The 23,392-nt window shown below is 59.6% G+C and overlaps 1 protein-coding gene across 1 annotated transcript in view; it reads right to left on the reverse strand.

Moving 5' to 3' along the window:
- Positions 1-657: 657 nt before the first annotated feature.
- The window catches only part of KCNAB2 (potassium voltage-gated channel subfamily A regulatory beta subunit 2), a 38,499-nt gene continuing 15,764 nt past the window's right edge, over positions 658-23,392 (reverse strand). The window contains exons 4-16 of the mRNA XM_067310974.1: positions 11,552-11,595; positions 10,693-10,730; positions 9,831-9,910; positions 8,008-8,052; positions 7,666-7,710; positions 7,542-7,585; positions 7,293-7,379; positions 3,887-3,972; positions 3,654-3,774; positions 3,330-3,424; positions 3,121-3,241; positions 2,931-3,019; positions 658-2,772 (exon numbers count right to left, since the gene is read on the reverse strand). Of these exons, the coding sequence (XP_067167075.1) occupies positions 2,683-2,772; positions 2,931-3,019; positions 3,121-3,241; positions 3,330-3,424; positions 3,654-3,774; positions 3,887-3,972; positions 7,293-7,379; positions 7,542-7,585; positions 7,666-7,710; positions 8,008-8,052; positions 9,831-9,910; positions 10,693-10,730; positions 11,552-11,595 (985 nt within the window). The 3' untranslated portion in view covers positions 658-2,682. The remainder of the gene's footprint in view (positions 2,773-2,930; positions 3,020-3,120; positions 3,242-3,329; positions 3,425-3,653; positions 3,775-3,886; positions 3,973-7,292; positions 7,380-7,541; positions 7,586-7,665; positions 7,711-8,007; positions 8,053-9,830; positions 9,911-10,692; positions 10,731-11,551; positions 11,596-23,392) is intronic.

Consider the following 23,392-nt stretch of genomic DNA (forward strand, 5'->3'; position numbering starts at 1 on the left):
GCTCGCCTTCATTTGGCATGCTAAAAGATGCCAGTCCTGGCCATTTCCAGAGCAAAAAGCAAGGAAACCACTAAGCCACCCTTCTATTCCTTCTGACTTGTCTCAGTCTAGATTTAAACACTCTGACAACTATTTTGTCCCCATTTTCATAAAATAAAGGGATAGTGCAAACTGTCCCCTGCTAGCCAAGGCCAAGGCCGAGGGATAGCTTCATGTCACGCAAGGGGGCTTGGCGTGGCGGCCACCAGCCCTCGGGAACAACCCTACGAAGAGCCGGGCACGAGGGGGTGGACGGGCTGCTGCTCGGCTCGTGGCGCTGCTCGGCGGCAGGGCAGGCACCTGCTGCGGTACCGCGGGCAGAGCCGGTGCCTGGCTGCCCTGGGCGCCCCCCCCACCCGCGCGGCGGGGAGCCGGGCCGCAAGCAGCCGGGCCCTTTGGCTTGCTCGGTCTGCTGGCCAAGGAAGAGGCTGCAGGACGCCGCAGTTTTCCTGCTCTAACTGTGCACCAAAAAAAAAAAATAAAATAAAATAAAAAAAAAAAGTCCCGCGTTTCACCTGCTTACACAAGGCCCCCCCCCCCCCCCCCCCCAGCCATGCTGTACGCTAACACAGGAAAACGGTGCCCTGCCAGGAAAAAATAATGTCCCAACACAGTTGCTTTTATCACTGTTTGTTTATTAGTATTAATCTGCCTTTTTAATGGAAGATTCATACTAGATATGGTTCTGTTAACCTTAAGCACTGGAATAATTCTGCACCCTGGATCACATGGTAGACTACAGAGAAGAGATGTTTTGCTGCTCCTAGGGGGTACTTGCGTTTCGTCTAGGATGCAGAGGTTACGAGAAGACGCTAACGTACCGTAATAACCATACATGTATTTATTTTTTGTGCATAATGGAACATAAATCCCTGCGGCGGTTACCTCTCAGACCCCAGGCCACACAGTAGTTGTCTGATGTGCAGATGCACCGAAGAGCTCGCGCTGGTGCTGCCGCTGCTGCAATGCCGCCCTCTCCGCGGCGCAGCGCGGCACTTCAACAGTGCAAGCAGCACGCCGGGCGTCGGGACGGAGGTACATCAGCAAGCCACGCGTGTTGCTCGGCCAGCAGCACGCCGGGCTGAGCCAGCGGCACAGAAGGGTGTAACAGTGAGGCTAATTCCTGCAGCGTTCACCTTCTTTTTGGGACAGATGCAGTCTTGAACAGAAACGGGGCACCTAACTGTTAGCAACGCCCTTGCCCTGTGCTGGGACGGCGCAGCGCCAGCTCTGCTCCCTGGGCTGCTTCCCCTGTGGTCATCGGCAGCAGCCAACATGCCCGGGGCGCTGGGAACAGGAGCAAGTTCTGCAAGATACCAAAATCTCTTCTGTTTGCAAAGGCAGATGTTCCCACAGGGCACCCTGGAGCCGATCAGGCCCGTGCGCAGCATTTACAAACGCAGCAGCACCGGCCCAGAGGCTGGTGGCATCAGTGCCCAAGCCTTCACCCAGCTGCTAGTGGGCTTAACTGCTCATTACCGTCATTGACCGTGTGCAGCTGGTACCTAAGCGCCAAGACTCTCCTCCGAACACAGGTTAAAGCGCATTCCCCCTGCCCCGCTTCCTCGCCGCAGCGACTGGCCGGGCCCCGCCAGGGCTTGCTCACGGCACCTCCCGCAGCCCGGGGGCTCAGGAAACGAAGCAGCTAATGATAAAGCCCAACATCTCGTGGACCCAGGTTATGGAAAAGATCTTTTTGTGTCTTACAGCAACCAATCGATTCACAGTTTATAATTAGAACCTAAAATTAATGTATTAGAAAGTAACGAATCCTGCAAGATCTCTGCGTTAAAGCACCACGTTTCTCTAGGGCTCTGTGCTCTGGCGGCGTCCTGTGCCCTGTCCCCAACACGGCTCGTGGCCAGGTGGCACGTGGGCTGCCCGGGATGTGGGGCTGAGGGGTCCCGAGGGGCCCGGACCGTGGCTGACTGCCCGGGAGGACAAGAGCGTCGCAAAGGAAACCGCGTCCTGATGCAGCGCGCGCCACGGCAGCGCTGGGGTCTCAGGAGGTGCAGAACAAGGGGCCGTGAACGCCTACAGCTTTCAGTGGCTTGGCTGATTTGCTCTGAGTGCATCCCAAAATAAAAATCTTCTCATCCAGCCCTCTAAACAAGGAAACGACAGAACAGCAGCAGCTGGGCAATGCATGCAATAGTCCGAAACAGCTGTTTCTAACATGCCTAGCTGGTTCTCACAGGCAGCGTCCTCCAAGCTCGCGTTAGCCCGCTCACCGGAAAGCTGGCCTTTTTAACCGCGACTATCAGCCTTCCAGTTAAATGCGTTACATGCCAGAGCTGAATATTCAAGCAAACTGTACATGAGCCTGAATTAATGGAAAACAGTGATGTCCTGTGTGTGAAAAAAGGTAGTTTCTTCTCTTAAAAAGGAAGCTCAGAGGCTAAACAGCTAGGGTGAAATTGCTTTTGCGCTCTTCCCAACCAGTGACTTTTCTTGCATTCAAAAAAAATGTTACATAATAAGCATATGTTGTCTTGCAGCAACATTTTAAACAATTTCTCTATAACATCTTGACATGTTGTGTTCTTGATGCAAACCACACTCTCCACTTTGCTTCGACAAAGCTTAAGCAAGCGAACAGGAGACTAGGACTTGACAGTGAGTCCGGGCGGACGGTATACACGATTAGGATCTGTAGTCCTTCTTGCTGTATGGTTTATTGCCCAAGATACTATCGATTTCATGGATAATGGAAGATGACAGCTTTGGAAGAACCTGTATGCAACCAAAGAAACATGATTAAGATTTCTAAGAGTTAAGATAACGCTACTCTTTTCTGTAGGTGCGTGCGCGTACCCCCGGAGCACCCACGAGCCCCTCATCCAGCGAAGGGAGCCCGCGGGGTTTGCCGCAGGACGGCGTGTGGCACCGACCTGTATTGCTCCGATATTCTCCATGAGCTGATCCGCGTTGGAGGCGCCGAGCAGCACGGAGCTGACGCCTTCGTTCCTCAGGCACCAGGCTGGGGCGGCAGAAAGGGAGGGCGAGCTGAGCGCCGGCTCGGCCCCGGCCCCCCCCACGCGCCCCGGCTGCAGCGTGCCACCCCCTCCGCGGCCACCTTACCGATGGCGAGCTGGGGCAAGGTGCAGCCCAGGCGCTCCGCGATGGCTTGCAGCTCCTTCAGCTTCGCCTGCTGCCGCCGGCCCTCCTCGCTCAGGATCTTGTCCTTCAGCCACTGGTAGCCCTGCGCGGAGGGGCCGAGGGAGAGGCGCTCAGCGGGGCACGGCCGCCCGGCGCGGGGCCCCGCACGGCTCCGCGTCCCGCGCCCTCACCTTCAGCGAGGCTCTGGAGTACGGCGGGATGCCGCCGTCGTACTTCCCCGAGACGATGCCGCAGGCCAGCGGGGACCAGGTCATGGCGCCGACGCCTGGAAGAGAGGGCGCAGGCGGAGGTGGCGCCGCTGCCGGGCGGGCGGGCGGACGCGCGGGGCACGGCTTCACCACAGCAGCGTTTGCACGCTCGGGGCCGGCGGCGAGGTCGGGCCGATAAAAGGGCAAGCCGCCACCGGGGCAGGGTTTTGCGGGACAACCCGGGGGGGGGGGGGCGACGCAGGGCCGCGCTGGCCCCGGGGACACCACGCGCCCTGCCGCCGGTACCTATCTTGTGGAAGAGCTCAGGCAGCTGCACCTCCACCTTCTCGCGCTGGAACATGTGGTACTCGGCCTGCTCGCAGATGGGCGGGATGAGGTTGAACTGCCGCGCCACCGAGTACGCCTCCTGCAAGGCCGGGGAGAGCCGGTCGGTGCCCGCCGCCCCGCGCCGCCTCCCCTCGGCCCCCAAAACAACCAAACGCGCGCGACGGCCGCCCGCCCGGCGCCCGCGGCCCTACCATGATCTCCATGGAGCTCCAGCGCGACGTGCCCCAGTACATGGCCATCCCCTGGTTGATGACGTGGGTCATGGCTCGCACCGTCTCTGCGGGGGCAAGGCAGAGCCGCGGCAGCCGTCAGCGCGGGGCGCTGGCGCCCGGCCGCCGACGGGCACCATGCCGAAAGGAAAGGGAGCGCTACGGCACAGACATCTTGCAAGCAGTGTACTTCCAAACACCAAACTTGGAGGCAGGAGTTTGACAAGGAAGTTAAAACAAAATGCGACGAAAAACAACCCCCCCCCCCCCACCCCGAGAGGCTGCACTTGAAATATTGCTTGTCCCAACTCATCGCTTTTCCCAATCTCTTAAAAAAGACCCAAACGAAGCCACGCGCGAGGCGGATGAGGAAGCTGACGTGTTTCTGTGCGATCGTGCTGCAATGAGGAGGCAGCGCGACAAGGAGGATGCCATTTACGGGTCTGCCGGCGTGGGACTTGCTCAGGCAGGCGCTTCTGGCGAGGGCGCGGGGCCGGCAGTGGTGCGGGCTCCGCGGGCCGCGGGAGCCGGAGAGGCGCCGCTGGGGCTGGCTGGGCGCCCGACCCCTCCCTTGGAGGCGTGAAATCCGCCCCCGGCTTCTCCTAAAATGCCCGAGCCCGGCCTTTAAAGCGAGCTGCAGTCGAACTGTGCCTTAAGGACATCCAAGAGGAACATTTTTCTAAGCTCCTGCGTGGAGTAAATGCTGTCAGAATCCATTAAACCAGCGCGGCGCCACGGTCCATACGCGTAACGAGCATCGCGCCGGGGTGCCTCTCGTGAGAGCGCGGGCAGGGGCTGCGGGCAGGGGCCGCGGGGCCGTCTGTGCACCACACTGCCCCACAGTGCCCCGTGCCTGGGCTGGAGCCGGCGCGGGCGCAGGCGGAGCGCCGGCAGTACAGTGCTTGCAAGGCTGCTGGATTGATTGACCGACTGCAAACGGTGCGCTAGAAACGCAAGCTGGCAGACGAGTGTTTCTAAAAACAGTCTCGCAACACCTGGCTGGAAACACGCTCCTGCTCTAGCAGCTCTACCTGCTGCCACCGCGCCGCAGTGCACCTGGGCATAGCAACATGTCTGTATAGAAACATATATTCACATAAACATATATTAATACAAAAATACACACCTATATAAATATATACAACTGTATGCCGCTCTGCCTCTTGCCTGCGTCAGGGCGGAGGCAGCTGCTGCCGCGCTGCCGGGCACAAGGCTCGCGACAGGCTGGAGAAGAGGTGCGAGGCGGCGGGGGCAGTTTCGGGCAGTGGGCTGGAGCTGGCCAGGCGCCCGCCCGCCCGCCGGCACGGCCTGCAGCGGAGGGAACGGCTCACCCAAGCGCACGTCTCCCTGCTGCGGCTCCCGGCACGTCCGCAGCGCCAGCTTTGCTGAGCTTGGCAGCTAAAACGGTGCCAGGGAGCCCAGGCCCCGCAGAAGGCACGGCCGGCCCGATTCCTATGAAACCCTAGGCTGGCTCTGTCGGCCTAATTTTTAGAAACACTGTTGGGAATTTCTGCTCGGGACCTTCAGCCGAACCCGGATCATGCAGGCTGAGCTTCAAGCCGTACACACACACGTCATGCCGCAGGAAGGAAGCAAAAAGGAAGCCTCACACGAGCTGTAACGCGGCCATCGCATGCACCGATGGGCTGGCTGCTTAGCCAGGCGCTGCATTTGCGGCAACCAAAGATTTCTGTCAATCAGAGGAAATTTTGGCAGGTCTGTCATAGCTCTTGTACAAGACTCGGGAGAGAGTCAAGGCACGCGGAGAAAGTCCGGTCCATCGTGTGCAGGGAAAGCAACGGCTGCTGGAGGTGGGCAAAACCCATCATTACCCGAGATTTTGCCCAGCTCTAGCACATACTCATCGAGAAAAAGCACCCAACACACTTCAGGGCAAGAGCAGGCTGCGCTGCGAGGGGCGAGGAAATCAGGCGGCCGGGCTTCAGAGTTAGCGGGATGATAATTTAGGAAGCCGACTTGCTTTAAAGGCAGAGCGCTTGCACTGCAAGTCCCGCATCCGGAAGCCAGCGGACTTCAGGCCTCCTGGACGACAAACACTGAAGTGTGCACCTCCTGCCCTTCTGATCCGTTCCCCCCGTCTCCGACCTGGCCTCCTCCCACGCCGCAAGCACGTTAAGAACAGGCGCCGGTCGCCCCGCAGCCCTCCGCCGCAGCGAGACTCCAGCGCGGGGCTGCAGCCCCGGCGTCCCCTGCCACAGCGCGGCGCCTCTGCAAACGGCAACGCATGCACAGGACAAGGGAAAGGAACCAAAGAGTGAAATGAGGTGGCTCAGGAAAGAGAGGGAACTAACAGCTATTCGCTTGCTGCCTTTTACTTGCAAGATGTTCTCAAAGGGCAGGGGGTATATAGTTTTTTTGCTCTTGTTGTTTTCCTTTGCGCATTTTATGGAGAAGTTTGTTCAGGGGAAGGAATCAAATGTAAAGAAAAGTACAGCTTCTGTCCCATAAAATGCTGCTCGGACACAGGGTCAATACTGAGACTGCGGGTACGATGTACCTTCTATGATGAATGTTCTTGACTTGGAAGAACTAAATGGGTCCCCTGGTGATAAAAGAAAGATTTAAAGAGACCAGAGTTTACAGCTGCTGGCATAGTACAATGAACGGCATGACAAAGGGTGCGGGGCTGGAGAGAGGGAGGAAACCAGGTTCAAGCACCACTAAAACAGCCTCTTTCTTTCTGGAGCACGACCTAAGGCAGCTCCTGGCACTGGACAAGAGAGGAGGGTGTTTTGCAACAGATTTAATTTGGTGCACATGCTGCACGTATTAAGAGGGGGAACGATTTGTACTAAATAATGGAAAACACACTTCGAATAAAAACCTGCCACAAAAAACATGATTGAAAGCCACAAATGACAATGAAATCCAATACATACAGTACAGTACAATAAAATGGGCCGTGGAATAAAATAAAACCGAGACTACTACGAATTTAATGAATAGGGAATTAACTCTCCCTGCTCAGAATGAGTGAATTGCAACCTCTTCATAATCCACAAAAAGAGCTGGATATGAGGTAAGAAAAGTTAGATGGGCTCTGGCATGCGCCTGGGTAAGAGCCGCGGCCGGCAGGCAGCCAGGACAGGCGACGGCAGCAGGACATGGCCAGAAGCGGTTCCTGCGGCTGCTTAGGAAGGAGAACGACCGCAGGGACCTCGTCTGGCCAGTCCTGCGACCGCCCGCTGCCGGGGATGGAAAAGGTCTCTTTGGAAAAGCAAAGAAGTCTTTTCCAATCATCGGCACCGCGGGGCCGGACGGGCTCCTGCCTACGGGACACGTATCCTGCACACGTATCCTGGATGGCCGGACCGTGCTGCGGCCTTGCCCCCGCGCGGCGAGCCCCGCGGAGCGCGGCAGCACCTACCCTCCATGGGCGTGTTGGGGTCCGGCCTGTTGGCGAACACCACGTCCACGTACTCCAGCTGCAGCCGCTCCAGCGAAGCCTTCAGGCCTAGGGCGAAGGGGAAGCGACAGAGGCGGTGACGCGCGCCGGCCGGCTGCCCGCGCCAGCCCGCCACGCGCGGGGGGCAGCAGACCTGGGCCACGGCCTCGGGCAGCGCGTGACGCTGCGGCGCGTCCGGGAGCCACGGCGGTGGGCAGCGCTGCCCCGTACCTTCGATGATGTGCTTTCTCGACAGGCCTCGCTCCGTCTCTGCCCTGAAAGACCAAGAGAGGCAGGGTTAGAAGAGCACACGTGCGGCCGGGCTGCGGCGAGGTGGGGGAGAGGCCGTACGTACTTTCCTCCCCAGAAGATTTTGGTGGTTATGACCAGGCTGGATCGTCTGCAAAGAGCAAGCGAGAGGCACCGTCAATGCCAGCCCACGCCGCGCACCCACCGCCCGTGGCTCCCTGGCATACGGCCCTGCCGCGGTGCCGGCCCCGGGAGGCGACCCGGAGGCTGTGGGTGCCCAGGAGGCTTCCTGCCCTGCGGGGAGCCGAGGGCTCGGCCGGCTGCTTTTGCTTTTCCACCTCCCTTTCACTTCCCTTCCCAAAGCCCAAATGCAGCTGTTTTACCCCAGAAAGCTGCTGCATAAAACGAAGCAACATGAAACACTCATCCTAGGGAGAGCGATAGTTACCTCCATCCTTTCTTCTTAATAATATTTCCTAGCACAACCTCAGCCCTGTAAGGAAAGGAAGATGCAAACCATGAGTTCCCTAGGCTGGCACAGAAATTAGGTCAGAAACACTTCAGTAATGAAAACGACTGCGCGTGGAGCTGGCAGCAGTGGTGGGGGCAAGGCTGAGGGTCCCTGGCGCGCGCCGAGGCGGGACAGTGTGCGCCGCTGAGCTTCCGCCGTTCTCCTGCTCCACCCTCGCTCTCCCTGCTCTGTCGTCGATTAGCAATAGGACACTGCAACGGGGTGAGATCCCCCCCGTCCCCGACCTTTCTTCCGGGGATTTTAGCGGAAGAGGCCAGAGACAGATGCTCTCGCCTTCTGCTGCCGCATGCCGACTGCTCCGGGGTGAGGGACCTGGCCGCGCTGGGCAGCCTGGAGAGTGGTGGCGGGCGTAGAGGGATCTCACCTCACGGGGAAGGATGTAAAGGAATGCAGCGTTTTAACAAATGTGAAACGACTTCCAAAAATGAGTGCAGAGAAGTGGAATGATTTAATTATTTCCACTCTCCAAACTTTTACACCAACCTCCATGACAATAGCTTTCCTCTCTTAAATAATGAAGAGCAGGAACTCATGGCAAAGACAGTAAGTCCATGCTTATTACTGCTCTCCAGGGGGAAACAAGCTTGCCTGCACGTTTAAGGAAAACATCTACCCTTTCAAGACTCTCTTTCAAATATTTAGAAACTAAAGCGTCTGTGAGTGCATTTGTACAGAGGAGCTTTAAACACTGCTCAAACAACGCGGTGAACGAGCATGGCCACCCAGGTCAAGTGTGTTTGAATGGCCTTATCTGGAAAACCTCAAACAGAAGCAAAGCAGGTGTGCCGGGAGAACTGGACCAGGGCTTCAAAGGAGTTTGCATACACAGCCACGCCACAAACAGTCCCGATGGGGTCGGTTCGAAGGTACTGGGCATGCTACGAGTTCCTCCATGACCTGCTGGGCTGCAGACCCTCTGCGAGCAAACGCTCTCGGCCGGATTCTTCTCGCAGACGTTTTACAGCTACCCCAGACCATTTCTGCTGGTCTGGGAGGCTTCCAACAGTACTAATCCAAAGCAAATTGATTGTGAACAGTTACTACTCTGTGCAGGGGCTGGGATGAATAATTTTCAAGGGCTCTGTAAATTCAAACATGTTTGCCTAAAACATTCACTGGGTAATGAACAAATTCATAAAAACTGACGCCTGCTTGGGGGCAATTTGCCGACCCAAGAGACCAAGTTAGTTGAATATATTGTTCTCTCAGCCCAGTTTTCTTGGTATTGCAGCAGTGGATTTGGGAAGGAAAAATGAGGTTTTGCTATTATGTCGATAACCATGCTAATGCTTTTAAAGCTAAATATATCTCAGCCGGCAGCTGCAGGGGGAGAGAGGATGCTTCAGCACTCTTCAGCCTAAACCGCAGGTTAGCATTTCCGCGCGCTCCTGGGAGCTCTGCGAGCGCCACACGGCTCCGGAGACCACGTGGTACCACCCCAGCCGGTCCCCGAGTGGCTGCCTGCCGCCCCGGGAAGCGCTGCTGCCCTTCAGCGTGGCCGCAGTGCCCCGAGGGCCCTGCCTGCGCTTGGCTCGCCGCGGCCAGCCCCGCGCCCCGCTCTGCCCGGCCAGGACACGGCTCGCGCTGGCTCCCCTCGCCCTGGACAAAACATGGGATGGGACCCTCGGTCAGGAATGGGGGAAAGCCCCATGAGGAAGACTCGTCCCAGGCTTGGACAGCTTGCTCCCATTCACCAGAAACGCGGTCCTTGCCCTGGTACCAAAGCGGAAGGTACTTACTTGCCAGCAGCATAGACTTCTGCCGTATCGAAGAGATTAATGCCGTTGTCATACGCTAAGGTCATCAGCTGCTCCGCCATCTGCAAAGAGAAAGCCGTGATGTTGGTAGAGAAGGGGACGTGTAAGGGAGAGCAGGAGCAGCAGCCCGCACACGCGAGCGCCAGAGCCGCGGTGCCGCTCGCTCCACGGGCGGCCTGCAACCCGCCGCGCGCCGTCCACGGAGCTGCACCAAAGACTGTGCGGCTTGATTTTAGAGCTTCATTTTGAAAGCCCCGAACTGCCACACAAGCAGCCTCGGCCCCCGATCAGTTATGTGCTCAGCTCTAGAAAGCCAGGCTTGGAAACGCTAGCCTCCGCGCCCAGGCGCCGGGCACGCTGGCATACAGTACGGTGCAACTTTTGGTGGCACATGGAAGACAGCAGCTTGGAAGGAGAAAATCCCAAACTCACACGGCAACGTGATTGTTTCTCCCCCTCCTCCTGCTTTCGCAGTCCCAGGCTCAGAAAATTGATTTATACAGGACTAATTTGGCCTCAAGCTGACATTTGATAGCTCAGGAGAAACCCGGTGTCAGGTGTCTTGCTGAACAACCGACTATGCCGAAAGGCGCAGGAGGGGTCCTGAAGTGCTGTGCTAATCAGAATTACAGATGGAGAGCAAACCTGGAGCCTGCTAATAAGGGCGGGTGAGACCTTGCACGTCTTCTGCTCCACCGAAAATGGATTCAGGCAAAACCCGGACAGCGCACTGGAGACGCAGGCTCTCAAACAGGTGTGTGACGGACCGAGCCGGGCCATTTTCCCTCCCACTCTCTGGGAACAGAAGTGCGGAGTAACACGATGGGACGGGAGCAATCCTTACCTCGTCTGTGATCTGCCCTCCGAAAGTCACCCATGTCCCTGTGAAGGAGAAAAGGTGCACAGAGCTGGACAACGGCGGCACGGGACACCGGCACCGAGCTCTGCCACGGCAGGGCGCCCGCGGCAGGCCAGGCCCAGCAGCCCGCCGGGGCCAGCGGGACCCGCTCCCTGTGCCGGCCCCGGCACGGCCCCGGCATGCGGCAGCCACGGTTCTGCATACAGCGCGCGGGAAAGCACCTCCGCCAAATGCTCCTAATTTCAGCTTCTACAGTGTCGAGCAGCAGGGGGAAAAGAGAAAATAATTTGACAACTTCTGGGCCATTGCTCAAAATTGTCACCAGCCCAGAAGAAAACTCTTTTTATCTTTTGCAGAATGATTGATAACGCTTCAGTCAGAGGAACAGATTGTCACCAGCGACAGCTTCATAATTGCAAATCCATTTTTTTAAGTGGCTCACAATGGATGAAAGCCTATCTAGTCATTTAATCCCGCACAGCGCAAGTTCCTGGATAGATTTTCCCGTCAGTGGCCAGGCCAGGCTTTGAGGGCGCTACCCACACCGCGGTCCTGAGCAGACACGAGTATTTAGGACGAGGCAGCAATTTTTGCTTTGAGTTAGTTGCTGGGAGCAGGGAGCTGCCAGGCGGGAAGCCGAGGCAGGCTTTCTCGCGCCCGCAGGACGAGCAAGCTCTGCCCGCGCCGAGCTCGTCCTCGCCCTCGCCCGCCGCCTCTCCCTCCCACCAGAGCCGCTGCGTCTCCTCCGACAGCAGGAGCCGGGGCAGCAGGCACCTCTCAGCCGCCGGGGGAAGCTGCTGGACGGAGCAGGTGCTGAAGGGCCCCGGAGGATCCGGTCACTTACCCAGGCCAAGGCAGGACACTCGCAGCCCGGATTTCCCAAGGTTCCTGCAAGACACAAACCCGTCTGAAGAGCAGCCCGGAGCGCTGGCGGCAGCGTTTCCGTGTCAGCATGCACGCGAGCACGCGGGCAGGCCCCCGGGACAGGGCTGCCGCCGGCCCCCGGCCCCGTGGCTCCCACCGCAGGGCCAGCGCGGGGCGAGGGCACGTGCGGACGCCGCTCGCATTTCCGCGCGGCCTCCGCGCCAGGCAGCTAACCGGAGCGAAAGGCAGAGCAAGAACGAGCCCCCAACCCGGGAAGGCAAGAAATGAACACGCCCGAGGGCTGCGGTAAGGACAGCGAGAGGCAAACACGGCACAAACCCACGAGTAATCTGGATTTAGGGACTGGAGCAGAAGCGACCGTATGAAATGAGAACCAAGAAGGTTCACGTTATGTCTCTGAACCCCCAATTGTGGCTAAAAATTAAGGCATTTATTTTAAAATAGGAAAGGAAGAGTGAAGACAGGAGAAGCAGCTGAGCACAACTGAGGCCACCAAGTCTGAACGCTGCTGCTCCTTAGGGCGCAGGTTACTGCTGGCTACACGCAGAACACCGATAAATAAGCAAAAACGGACTGAACGCACAATAGCGTATTTGCAGAGTAAACACGAAAGGGGGATGATCAGTCCCTTAACAGGGTTTTCGCACGTGGGTGCGTCTAACCTGAGGGTGCAGGCGCAGGCACGGCCGGGCACGGGGCGACCGGGGGGAGGAGGTGCCAGGCGCGCGAGGCCGCGGGCTGCCGCGGGGCCCCACGCTCGCCTGCACGGGAATTTAATGTGGCAGCAGCCAGCGCCCTCATTAAATCTGCTTTCCGTGGTCAGGTCAGGAGCAGCCCGCTGCTGGGCTCGTCTCCGGCAGCACACTTCCACCGGCGGTGCTGGCGTTAACGCCACGCGCCGGCGGGAGGAGGGCGGCCCACGGCGCTCGGTGCAGCCCCGGACATTTCCCCGCTGCCGACCCTGGCGGCTCGGACGCCCTTCGGCCCCGGCCAAGGCCAGGAGCCGGCAACGTGCGCCTGGCAGCGCAGCAACGGGGGCGGCTCATGCATGGAGCGAGCTGTGCCCGTTCTCAGCGCAGCTCGGCTCCAGAGCAGGGTAGGGTGTGAGCAGCACGGGGCCGCCCGCTCCCAGCCCGGCGCGGACATCGCGGAGCTGGCTGGCACAAGAGCCTCGTGCTCTGTGTCGGGCTCGGACACAGGCCAGGGGCCGTGCACAGCCCTCTCCAGGTGCTGCTGCTGGTGCACTTGCATCGTCGAGAGCTCCAAAGCAGGGAAGTCCCTGGAGAGCGGAGCAGTGGGCCAAGAAAAATGAGAAATAATTAAAATCAAGCTGGCGCAAAGAACTAGAGAATATTCTTTTGGGAACGGCTCCAGCCTGGCAGACGTCCTTTCCGCCTTTGCCACGATGATTGATAGCAAGTTTTAAAAACCACAAAGGTTCGAACAACCAGCATGAAAATAAATAAAGTGTAGGTGAGCTGCTGCCGCCCGCCCGCCTGCCCGCACACGCGGCTCGGCGGAGCGCGGTGTCGCATAGCAACTGGAAGGCATCCGCGCTGGCGGCCTCCGCGCGGGGCTCCTCGCCCTGCTGCGCCCACGGCGGCCGCCCCGCGCCCGTGCGCCGCCTGCTCCCAGCGCTCCGGGAGGCCGCCGGCCATGCCGTGCCGTGCCACGCCGCGCCGGGTTGGGGCGCTGCGAGCCCTCGCTGCCGGCCCCGGGACCCGCGCGCCCCGAAACCCTCCGTGCCCCGCCGCGGGACGGGGCGAATCCGAGCCCCATGGGGCTCCAGGAAGAAGAGGCCGAGTTATTAACTCGGAGGAGAAGAGTGGGGGAGAGCTGGTCTCGTTCCAGCAATCTGCCTGCCTGACACATTTTGCATCGCGATGCTGTTTACATCTCGGCTGAAGTGGGAACAGGCAGCGGCTATTAGCTGTGGCGCGGCACACGCGCTGATCTATTTGGGGAAAAGCCCTCCGTCCCCCGCCTTGGCACCGCTCTGCCGCGATGCCAGGGGAGCGGGCGCGTTAACCCCAGCCGCGCTGCGCGCACGCCGCGCTGCCTTTTCGAGGCACAGGGCAGAGGTGGGAACCGAGCAGCGGCTTGCGCTTACCGCACACGGACCAGGGCCGCGCGCAGCCCGGGAGCGCGGCGAAAGCACCGATGCCCTTCCAGGGCGTAAACGACGGCGCGCTGCACGCCTGCCCCGGGGCCACAGCCTGCCCGCTCCCAGCGGGCGAGCCAGGCGACAGGGGTTTTACTAAATCCTAACCAAATGTCAGGTCACGTTTCTTCTCGCGTTCCGCTGGTTTTATGTTAAGCTGGATGGAAACAAGAACGCTACTTGAAACTGCACTGAAAGGAGGAAAAGAGCAACCCGGACGCATGCAGCGGAGCAGAAGGGTGCACACGGAGCACGGATCCGCACTTGCAGTGCCGAGAAACCCGCACACCGGGAAGCCGGTGGGAAGCGGGGAGAGCGCCACGCACGTCCCCCCCCACCGTACCCATTACAGCGAGGAATGCAAAATGCATCCAAGTAAAAAGTAAATCTCCGAGCCAAGAGCACGTTCCTCTCCTACCTATATTTCATCCCCGGCTGCTTCACGCTGGATTCGCTGGACGACGGGGCATTTTGCACCGAGAGCTGCCCCAGGCTCCGGGCGACCATGGCCACAGCGCGAAATTTGCTGCGCGTGCCGAGGCTGGGACTGCTGGCATTTTGTCTGTTCAGGCGGTCCTCGGCGCTCCGGCTCTTTATGCTGTGCTCGGAGCACACAAAAGAAACCTGCATGGTGCTCGCGCGGCACTCGGGCTGCGGAGCTGCCCTCCCTCTTTAGCACTCAGCCGTGCTCTACTTCGCAGCCCGGTGCCGCTTCTCCCTGGAAGCGTCGCAAAATGTCAAAGGTGAAAAATCACTGGGAGTGTTTTCCCCCAGGAAACTCGAAGATTTCAAAGCAAAAGCGAAGAAATGAGCAGGAGATGCTGCTCTTCTGGTTTCAGCCTTCTCTTCGGATGCGCAAGGCGGCACCGGCAGCCGCCTGTCCGACCGAGGGTTAAAACGCAAACTTCAGTTTATTTACTTCCCGGCTGGAATTTGCATGCCGTCCTCTGCTTCCTTTCCCCCATCCTCGCCGGCGCAGCCTGACTGGTCTCTGCAGCAGCTCCGCAAACTTTCGCAGATGCTATTGGAGGAATTTTGCCGCCCCTGAGCCCAAGGAAACAATTTGCTGGACCGCGTTTCTGCTTAAGCGGCAGGTTCCCCCCTGCGGCGGCGCTGCCCTCCGCAGCCTCGCGTCGCCCGCACTAGCCGCGCCGTGGGGGTCCCGGCGCCGCGGGCGAGCGGCTGTGCCGCCGAGCCCCCATCGCCGCCGCCGCGGGCCGGCCCCCGCGCTCCCCCTTCCCTCTCTCCTCCTCGCTCCTTCCACTTGCGCGGCTGAAGATACGGCGAGGAATAATGACAACAGCCTAAATTTAGCCTGCAGCCGCTCTGAAGCAGGGACCTCCTCCCCGAATGCCTGTAAAGCTTCGCTTAACCAACGCGGCTGCTGCGGCGCTGGAAGACGGCGACCCAGCTTATATCAGCCTCACGCCATCAATATTTGATGAGTATCGGGACGCAAACCCAGTGTCACGCCACGAGGAGAAGCAGCAACACGAGCACTTCCCGCGGGAGGGGAGGGCTCCGCGCTGGGAGTCCTCGCAGCTCCCCTCGCTTCCACCGCAAGCGCCTCTCTGTGCGCGGCCGCTGGCAAATCCCCCAGATTATCTGACCTGTCTTTCCAAATCCGCCCTCCGACGAGAGGTGCTGCCAGCGGCACGACGGCACGGCCCGGGGACGCGTGCGCAGCGCTCCCCTTGCAGCCTGGGGCAAGGGCCTCTCTGCTCTTTAAACCAAACCGGGTGGCACCGCTTTGTGACGTGACTCGAGCGAGGCTTCCCTCAAACTTCTCCAAACAAGAGCTAAACTGATTAAGGAGAAGCCAAATGCCAATTTCTCCTGTTTAAAAAATGGCGCAAACTCATTTTTCTAATTGCCTATTTTGTGATTTGAGGCATAAAACATGAGCGCTTGGTTACACGCTCTGAAGATTTTCCAAGCGCCTGTTCTGCCCCCCAGCCGGGCGTTTCTGCCGGAGCAGCTGCCCGTCCTCGCTGCCGCCCTTGCAAGGAGCACGCGTGCAGTGCTGCCTTGCAGCAGGGAAAGCAGCTCCAGCAGTCAGGAAATAGGTGCTTGATTGACCCCACGGAGAAGGAAATACCAGAGCAGCGTCAGGCTGCGTTGCCTGTGTAACGGCACACGTTGACTTCCAAAGCAGCGTTGCAAAAGAAAAATTAGTTGGTGCTGTGGGGGGGATGCATGGGGGAAATGACATAAATTCAGTCGCAGATGAAATGAAAAAACTTGTAATCTACCCATGTTCCCTCCTGCCCCAAAGCTCCTTAGTGCCTGCGGCGGGGCTCGGTAATCCCGCTCGGCTCCCGCGGCCCCGACTGCAGGCTGCGGCTCTTCCGTAAGCGCGTCGCCCATCCCTGAAGGCGGCAGGGAGACCTGGCCGCCTGCCGCGGCCAAACAGGGCCCCGTGCTTGGAAAGGGCACGCTTGCTCCCGGACGAGGTATTCCCGTTTGGTTCCTCCTCTCCCTCCCTTCCTGCAGCCCATCCACCCATCCCTGGCGGCTCCCTTCGGCAGCTCCCTTCGGGGAGCCCACGACAGGGGGAGCCCCCAGGGCACCCGAGGGGGGAAATCGGCTCGGGCGTCTTTGCAGCCCCCATCCCCCAGGCACCCGCATTCGTTCGGCGAGCCGGAAACATCCCCTGCCCCAGGCAGGCGCCGGCAGCGAGCACTAATCTGCCCGCGACCTTTCCGTGTTTGCAGAGAAAGGCAGGGAAAACATCCCTGATCCCAGATTAAAGTTCCTTGCAGAAGGTTTCGGCCGAAGCCCCCGAGCAAAAGAAAAGCCACAATTTTACAGCAATAGGCCCAGCAGTCCAAACCCTTTTCGGGACCACAGCACGGCGAGCCCGTAGCGGCACAGCGTGAGGGAAGGGCCCGCCGCCGCCTCCCCGGGCTCAGCGGGGTCACTCTGCAGGCAGCCGCCCGCCTGGCTGCTCTGCTCAGCTTCACGAACGACTTATTGCCATCGCGTTGCATTTTGCACACTGCAACACCCTAACAGAGAAAAAACAAGCCACGTTCTGCCCTTTCCGTCAGCCCGCCATCGCCGGGCGCGCAGGCCGACGCGGAGAACGCTGCGGCTGTGACGCAGGTCGGAGCAAGCCGCCGCCGCCGCCCCAGTGCCGAATTTGCCGAGCCCCCCCAGCCTCAGCTCACCCAAGGAGACCCCTTGCCCTGCGGGGGCTTCGCGCCGGCCGAGCCGCGCGCGACGCGGGGGGGTTTCACAGCGTCGAGCCCCCGGTGCCACCCTCCCCGCGCGAACGGGGCGGCTCGGGGAGGAGGGCTGCGCCTCTGCGCACCGTCGGCGCCAACCCGCGAGCGCTCGCGGCTGCGGCGCGCGGGAGGGCAGCTCGCGGGGCCTCTGCCCTCTGCACCCCGCAGCGCCGGTCGCTGCCGCGCTGAATATTTTATCGAAGGAGTATCTTTGAGAGTGCACGCAAAGGCCTCGCCCCATGAATAAATAACTGCCACGGGAATATCAAATGGGCTGTTGTGACTGTGTAAATGTTACCTCCGTTTATTTTTAGGGAAGAAAACACACAGAGCCCGACCTGCTGCGAGGGCGATCGAGGAAAGCCAGGAAGCAGGCAGAGCCCTGCGGCGGGGCGCACGGGGGCAGAGCCGTGCAGCGGGGCGCACGCAGCAGGGCGCGCAGCGGCAGAGCCCCGCGGCGGGGCGCCCGTGGCGAGGTGCACGCGGGCAGAGCCCCGCGGCGGGGTGCAAACGCCGGCGCCTCGCGGCGGGGTCCCCACGGCGCAGCCCTGCGGCCGCGCCGCCCCAGCAGCGCCCTGCCCCGGGGCTCGCAAGCCAAGGCTGCTCCCACCGTCGCCCACTCTGACAAAGAGGGAGTAATTAAAAGAACAAAAGTTAGCTGAAATATTTATGTGCCTCTCACTACACCATGTTCTGGACCAACATGCAAAATTAATGGAGCGCCAGCTGGCTTCATGCTTGGAGACGGTTTTCCGGCTCAACATGATATTTCCCAGCTTTCTTTCCCTCCCATGTGTTGGCGTTTATTCTTCCAGCCAACTGCAAAGCAGGGAAGGACACGGAGCTTTCACCGCACACGGCAAAATGCCCCAGCCAGCTCTTTTAAAACCAGGCCCCTGGGGGCGAAGCCAAGAGGAGGCTGAAAGCTGAGCTGAGCGAGGCGCCGGAGCAGGGCGGCCACGGCGCGGGAGAGGCGGGCAGCCCTGCGCCAGGCCCAGCCTGCACGGCGGCGGCGGCCAAGCCCGAAACGGTCCCGGTTTAACGCCGTAGCGAAGCTGCCGGGGTGGGCGGGCGCGAGGCACCGACACGAGCCAGCCTGGAGGATGCACCGTCAGCATATCCGTCCCGCAGCAGGGATCTCCGCTTCTCCTTACGCCTCTGAAAGCGAGCCTTGCCCAGCCTCCCAGGGCGGAACATCGCAGATGGCCAAGCGCACCTGGCGCTCCAGGAACACGCACAAAAACCATTACAAAGCCGTTCAGACCAGGCCTGAGGAAGTGCAATATTTACCCCGCATATTCTGCGTACAAAAAACTATTCAATAGCTGATTGCTCTGCCAGTAACTTCCCTGGTCGCTAGATGGATAAAGTATTTTTGTAGCTGTTTTAACTATTTTATAATCAAAAAATGTAAGAGTATATTACACTTGCAAACTTCCTAATAATAAGTAAAAAAAAAAAAACAGCTTAAAGAATTTAATCAACAAAAGTGATATAAACGTGTTGATTTATTCTAGCCACTTATGCATGCACAAGTGAGAAAATATTCTCCTGTCAATGGCCTGGAAAAGATTTTATTGCAATCAAGAAGAAAAAAATACTCCTGGACACTCGAGCTGTGCAGCACCAGCGAGTCATTTGCAAAAGGGAGAGCTAAACGCAGAGGCAGCGGAGGCTGAAGCATCCCTCCGATGCCCCCTCGCCGTCTGCTTTGCGGGACTCTGATGGCAGCAGTGTTAGTTCATGCTGACCCCAACCTGTCACGGGAAAACAGTGCTGCCGCCCCCCCGTCTGCCCTTTCTCCAGCTTAGGGATGAACAGCTGATGGTCCCCGGCACCCCAGGAGCCCGGAGATGCTCCTGCACGAGGGGACGGCGGCACGTCAGCGCTGCCGAAACACGGGTGCTCTAGGGACTTTCGTGCTTTCGCGCCTTGCTCGCTGCGTCAGACGTCACGGGCAGGGCGCGTCCGGTTTCGTGCCGACTCCGGCACCGGCTTTCCGATGCCCCCAACCTGCGAGGTGCCCGAGCCGCCGCTCTGCGGTCTCTTACCTATACTTCATGCCCGTCAGGCGGGCCGTGCAGTCGTCCAGCGACAGCCCGTGCGCTCGCAGGAACTCCTCCATGGTCTTGGCCTGCGCCGCCAGGCGCATGTCGCGCAGCCGCCGCAGCTCCACGGCGTCGGCGTGGCGGGCCTGCTGCGGCCCCCAGTCCGCGTGGTGCCGGCTCGCCACGCTGCGCAGGCTCTCGCTGTACGTCATGGACAGCATCCTGCTGCCCGAGCGCGGCACCTGGGGCGGCCGCACGGCACACGCTCAGGGCGCTGGCGCCGGCCCGGCACCCCCGGGAGCTGCAGCGCGCACCCGCGGCACCGCCCCGACGCCCTGCAGAGCGCGCACCCGCTCAGCGGCCCGAGGACACCACCCCGGCACGCGCGAGCACCGACCGGCGGGGCTGCTGCACGGAAGCTGCGGGAGCAAAGCACCCCGAAGGTAAACGGCAACGCAGCGGGCTGCAGCGGAACGAAAGCAGTCACAGAGAAGCCAAAGAGCAAAAGGAACCGAGCGCGAAAGGCAGCAGCAGGGAACGGGGGAGCCGCTGCCAGCACTGAAGCTTGGCTTTACGGGACAGACAGCTGGACTATGGGAGGCAGCGGCGCAAGGCCGGCACGCTCCAACGCTCCGGCTCCTCGGAGGCTCTCAGCACCCTGCCCCGGAGTCGCCACAAGGCTCCCGTCTGCCTGCCCGGGAGGAGAGGGTCTCCTGATGCCGCAGGCACGGAGCTCGCCCGAGCAGGCCAGCTCGGCCTGCACCACGCGGCTGTGCCCAGCTGCGCCCAGGCCGCTCCAGGCTCCTCTGAGTGGCACCTCTCGTCCACGAGGCCCGGCTGCCTCCTGGCTCGCACGGAGCTGGCTGCCATCGTTTGCACTGCCTTAACGAGTCCATAGCAAAGGGCACACGGGTGCCCCGCTGGGAACCGGCTGGCTCCGAGCGAGCAGCTGCAGGCAGGAGCCCTGCTTGGCCAAACTCCGCGGGGCCGCGCGCCCGGTAGGCGGCACGGCTCAGCGGGGAGACCTTCGCCCCAGGGTGCCAGCAGCACCCGCCGGTGAGCGCCGCGGAGAGCACGGGGCTCGTGGGCTGCCCGCATGGTCTCCGGCCACGCCCCGGGGAAGGCCGGCGTTCGCGCAGCGGGCTGCTGCAATCCGAGCAGCGAGCCAACCCTCGCCGCAGCAGCGCGTGGCACCGAACCACGGCGTCGGCTTGCCAGGCGGCGCGGGCGGCCGAAAATAGCCTGCTGCAGAGGGAGCTGCCGGGAACGGCTGGAGATGGGCTGCAGCCCGGGCCGCGCTTCCGCGGGCGCTGGGCGGCTGCATGGAGGGCGTTAGCTTTCCTCTGCCGCTCCGAAACATCGCGTTCAGTGCCTGCGAGGGAGAGGGGAGCTAGGCCCAAAACACGGGCTGTGCCCCGGCAGCTCCGGCATCGGTGGCCCCTCGGCTTTGGGGAAGCGCCTGCTCCGCCTCGGGGACGCCTTGGGGATGCCGGCCCCCGTGCCGAGGGCCTCGGGGCGCTGCACAGGGCTGCGGCAGGGCTGCGCCCTTGCTGCCGTCCCCAGCATCTCCGACCCCACTGCAAAGCACCGCTGCCGCTCGGGCTTTCAGGTTTGGGGGCTTCTGTCCCCTACGAAACACATAAGCAGCAGAAGCTCAATCTTTATGGTAGTTTGACTGAAAAGCAAAGTGCGCTTTTCCATCAAAATGTGACCTCAAAAAAAAAGAAGGAAGAAGAAAAATCAATAGACATTAAGTTACAAGAAATTACTGAAAACCCCCAGGGAATTCTTGCAATAAACAATGTTTTTGGAAATCTACAACTCTGCGCAGCTCTGGAAAATCGGAGACTAAGGCGCGCTGCTGCGCGTTCACCTTACAGCTTGCTCTCCCTGCGGTTAAGTGAAGTGCTGGAAGCGAAGCGAGGGGTTTCAGCCGACAGACTCCCAGGAGCCGGGCGCTGAGGGACCGCGCACCCCTTTCTGCCGCCTCTTCGGGAGTTTCAGCTAAGCAACACGAACAGCGAGCGGAGAGCGCATACAGCCACCAGGTTCATCCACAGGCAATTTATTAGCAAAACCTTTATCGTAACTGAGGAATGAAAAGCAGGATCTCAGCTCGGGATCTGAAGAAGCTGCCGAAGCCTAAATAATAGCATGCCAAGGCAGGAGCTGCTGCTTCCGAAAGGAGGACCGCGCACCCGAGACGATTCCTCAAGGAACACGCAGAGCAGAAGCCTCTCAACGCTCACGCATCCCGCCGCCAAACTACTCTATTTTCTAGGTCACAGGAGACAACTGAGCACCCAAACCCCAAAAACACACAACGCACTTCAAAGGTATAACAAGTGGGAGATGCTTTGGCTTGTAGCCTGTTTGGAAATGCAGTTCTCCAACCTGAGCAAACTAGCAGCTGCTGCCTATCGATCGAATTACAACCTTTTGATTTTCTAGAAGGCAAACAGAGAACTTGTTCTCAGTCAGCACTTTACATTTCACAGCCTATCTTCCTTAAAAAAAAGAGAGAGAGAGACACGCACACAAACCAGTCATGCAAATACTGAGTTAACTTGAGCAGTAAATCTTTCCAGCTACCCACCTGCCAACAAGAACTGCTGTAAAGTTAATCTGAAAAGAGGAAAGAGGTCCTAGCGCTGCTTCTTTACTACCCGCTGAAAGTCCACACGCAGACAAACCTTGGCCTGACCCAGAGCAGCTGTGATAACTCCGGCTCCAGAATCGAACCCGTTTCTCATTTACCTCCAGACGGAGAAGAGACACTCAAGAGCTCCTTCCTTCCGCCCGTGGAACAGGCGCCGCACTTAAAGCAAACACCAGCCTCTACAGATGATTTCCTAAATCATTTCCCACCTGCAGCAAGCTCAGCTGCACGCAGCGCACAACACCAGAAGGCTTCGGCAACCTACTCCTACAGGCTCAGCAATGGCACAAACTCACCCGGGTTCTTGGAATCCTGCTCATTAAAAAGAAAAGTTCCAGGTTAGAGTTTCCTCAGACAGCTATTAGAGGCAGCACAGCTGGCGTTTTTTCATTAGGGGAGTGTCGATGCTTAGCATCCAAAGCAATTGGTGAATATGACAAGTCCCTCCAGAGTTGAGTTTTTTAGCAGCACTCCATTAGTTCTATTAGGGTATTTTCTTCCTAGCAAACAGAAGCTAAATTATTCATAACATCTTCTCTAAAAGCCTGTGGATGTGCAGCCACTTTACAAACACTGGCATCATTTCCTTCTTCTAAAGCTGATCAAGGTCGGCTGCTGTAGCCAGGCACATTTCGACAACAGGTTCCCCTTTACCGAGACGGGTTGTTACAAGGAGACACGGGGCGACGAGGCCAAAATCCTCCTGGGAGCAGAGCTGTTCCCCTCCGGCAGGACGGAGCCGGGACGTGTGCCCCGGCCCTCGGCTGCCGGCTTCAGAACCGGGCTCAGGAGGAGTATCAGTAACGCAAACGCTTCTGACCCAAACTCTTCCCTAAGCGAGGCTTGAAAACAGATGCTCCTCCATCCGTGCAAGCACTGAAATGCTTCCCAGCACTCCGGTCATGTGCATTCAGAGGGAAAAGTGCCTTTTCCATTTTAGACAGTAAGAGGATGGAGAAAAATGTGGCGTCTTATACACAAGCTAATGAGGTCTCCCTTAATGGAAGGGCCAGAGGAGCAGGGGCTGGACGGGTTCCTAGAGCAGCTCTGGGGAAACCTAATAGCTCCGGCCCTGCAGACGCAGAGGCGCGCAGCTGAGGCGCAGCACTTCCACCCGCAGCTCTGTCAGGGGCGAGAAGCGAGCCAAGCCCAGACTGACCCGGGGCTCCGGCCTGGGTTCTGGGCACGTCCGTACGCCGTACCTACGCAGCTAGGAAGGCAAGGACATACCACCTGGCCCAGACCTTTGCTTTTCTCGCTGGTGTCCAGGCTGGCAGCCACCAGTGCCCCAGCGCAAGGAACAGGCCTATGCAGCGCGTGACACGGCTTCCCAGACCCCTGGCTGCAGTGAGGATTGCCACCTATCCCATTAAGTGTGGGGTTTCCCATTTGGTACGGTCAACCCATGAACCGATAAAAAGCGTGCAGGATACGGCTTTTCTCCTATTCTCATAGCAGACCACGACCCTCCTGGAAGCTTCTCCCCGGCGCTTGGGAAGAGAGCTACAGCCTGTGCAGGTCACGGAGCAGGCGCGGGAGGAGCAGGGCTGAGCGCGTCACGCTGCAGAGACCCCTGCCCTGCGCGCGCTCTGCACGGTGGCACCCCGGCCGCGGTCAGGGCTCCCTAAGGCTTCTGGCCGCAGGATTGCAAAGGTGCAGGCGTTGATGCACGCTTGCAAGTCCCAGCATGCGTATGCTTTAGACT

Source organism: Apteryx mantelli, chromosome 26 (assembly GCF_036417845.1).
Source record: "Apteryx mantelli isolate bAptMan1 chromosome 26, bAptMan1.hap1, whole genome shotgun sequence".
Lineage (NCBI taxonomy): Eukaryota > Metazoa > Chordata > Aves > Apterygiformes > Apterygidae > Apteryx > Apteryx mantelli.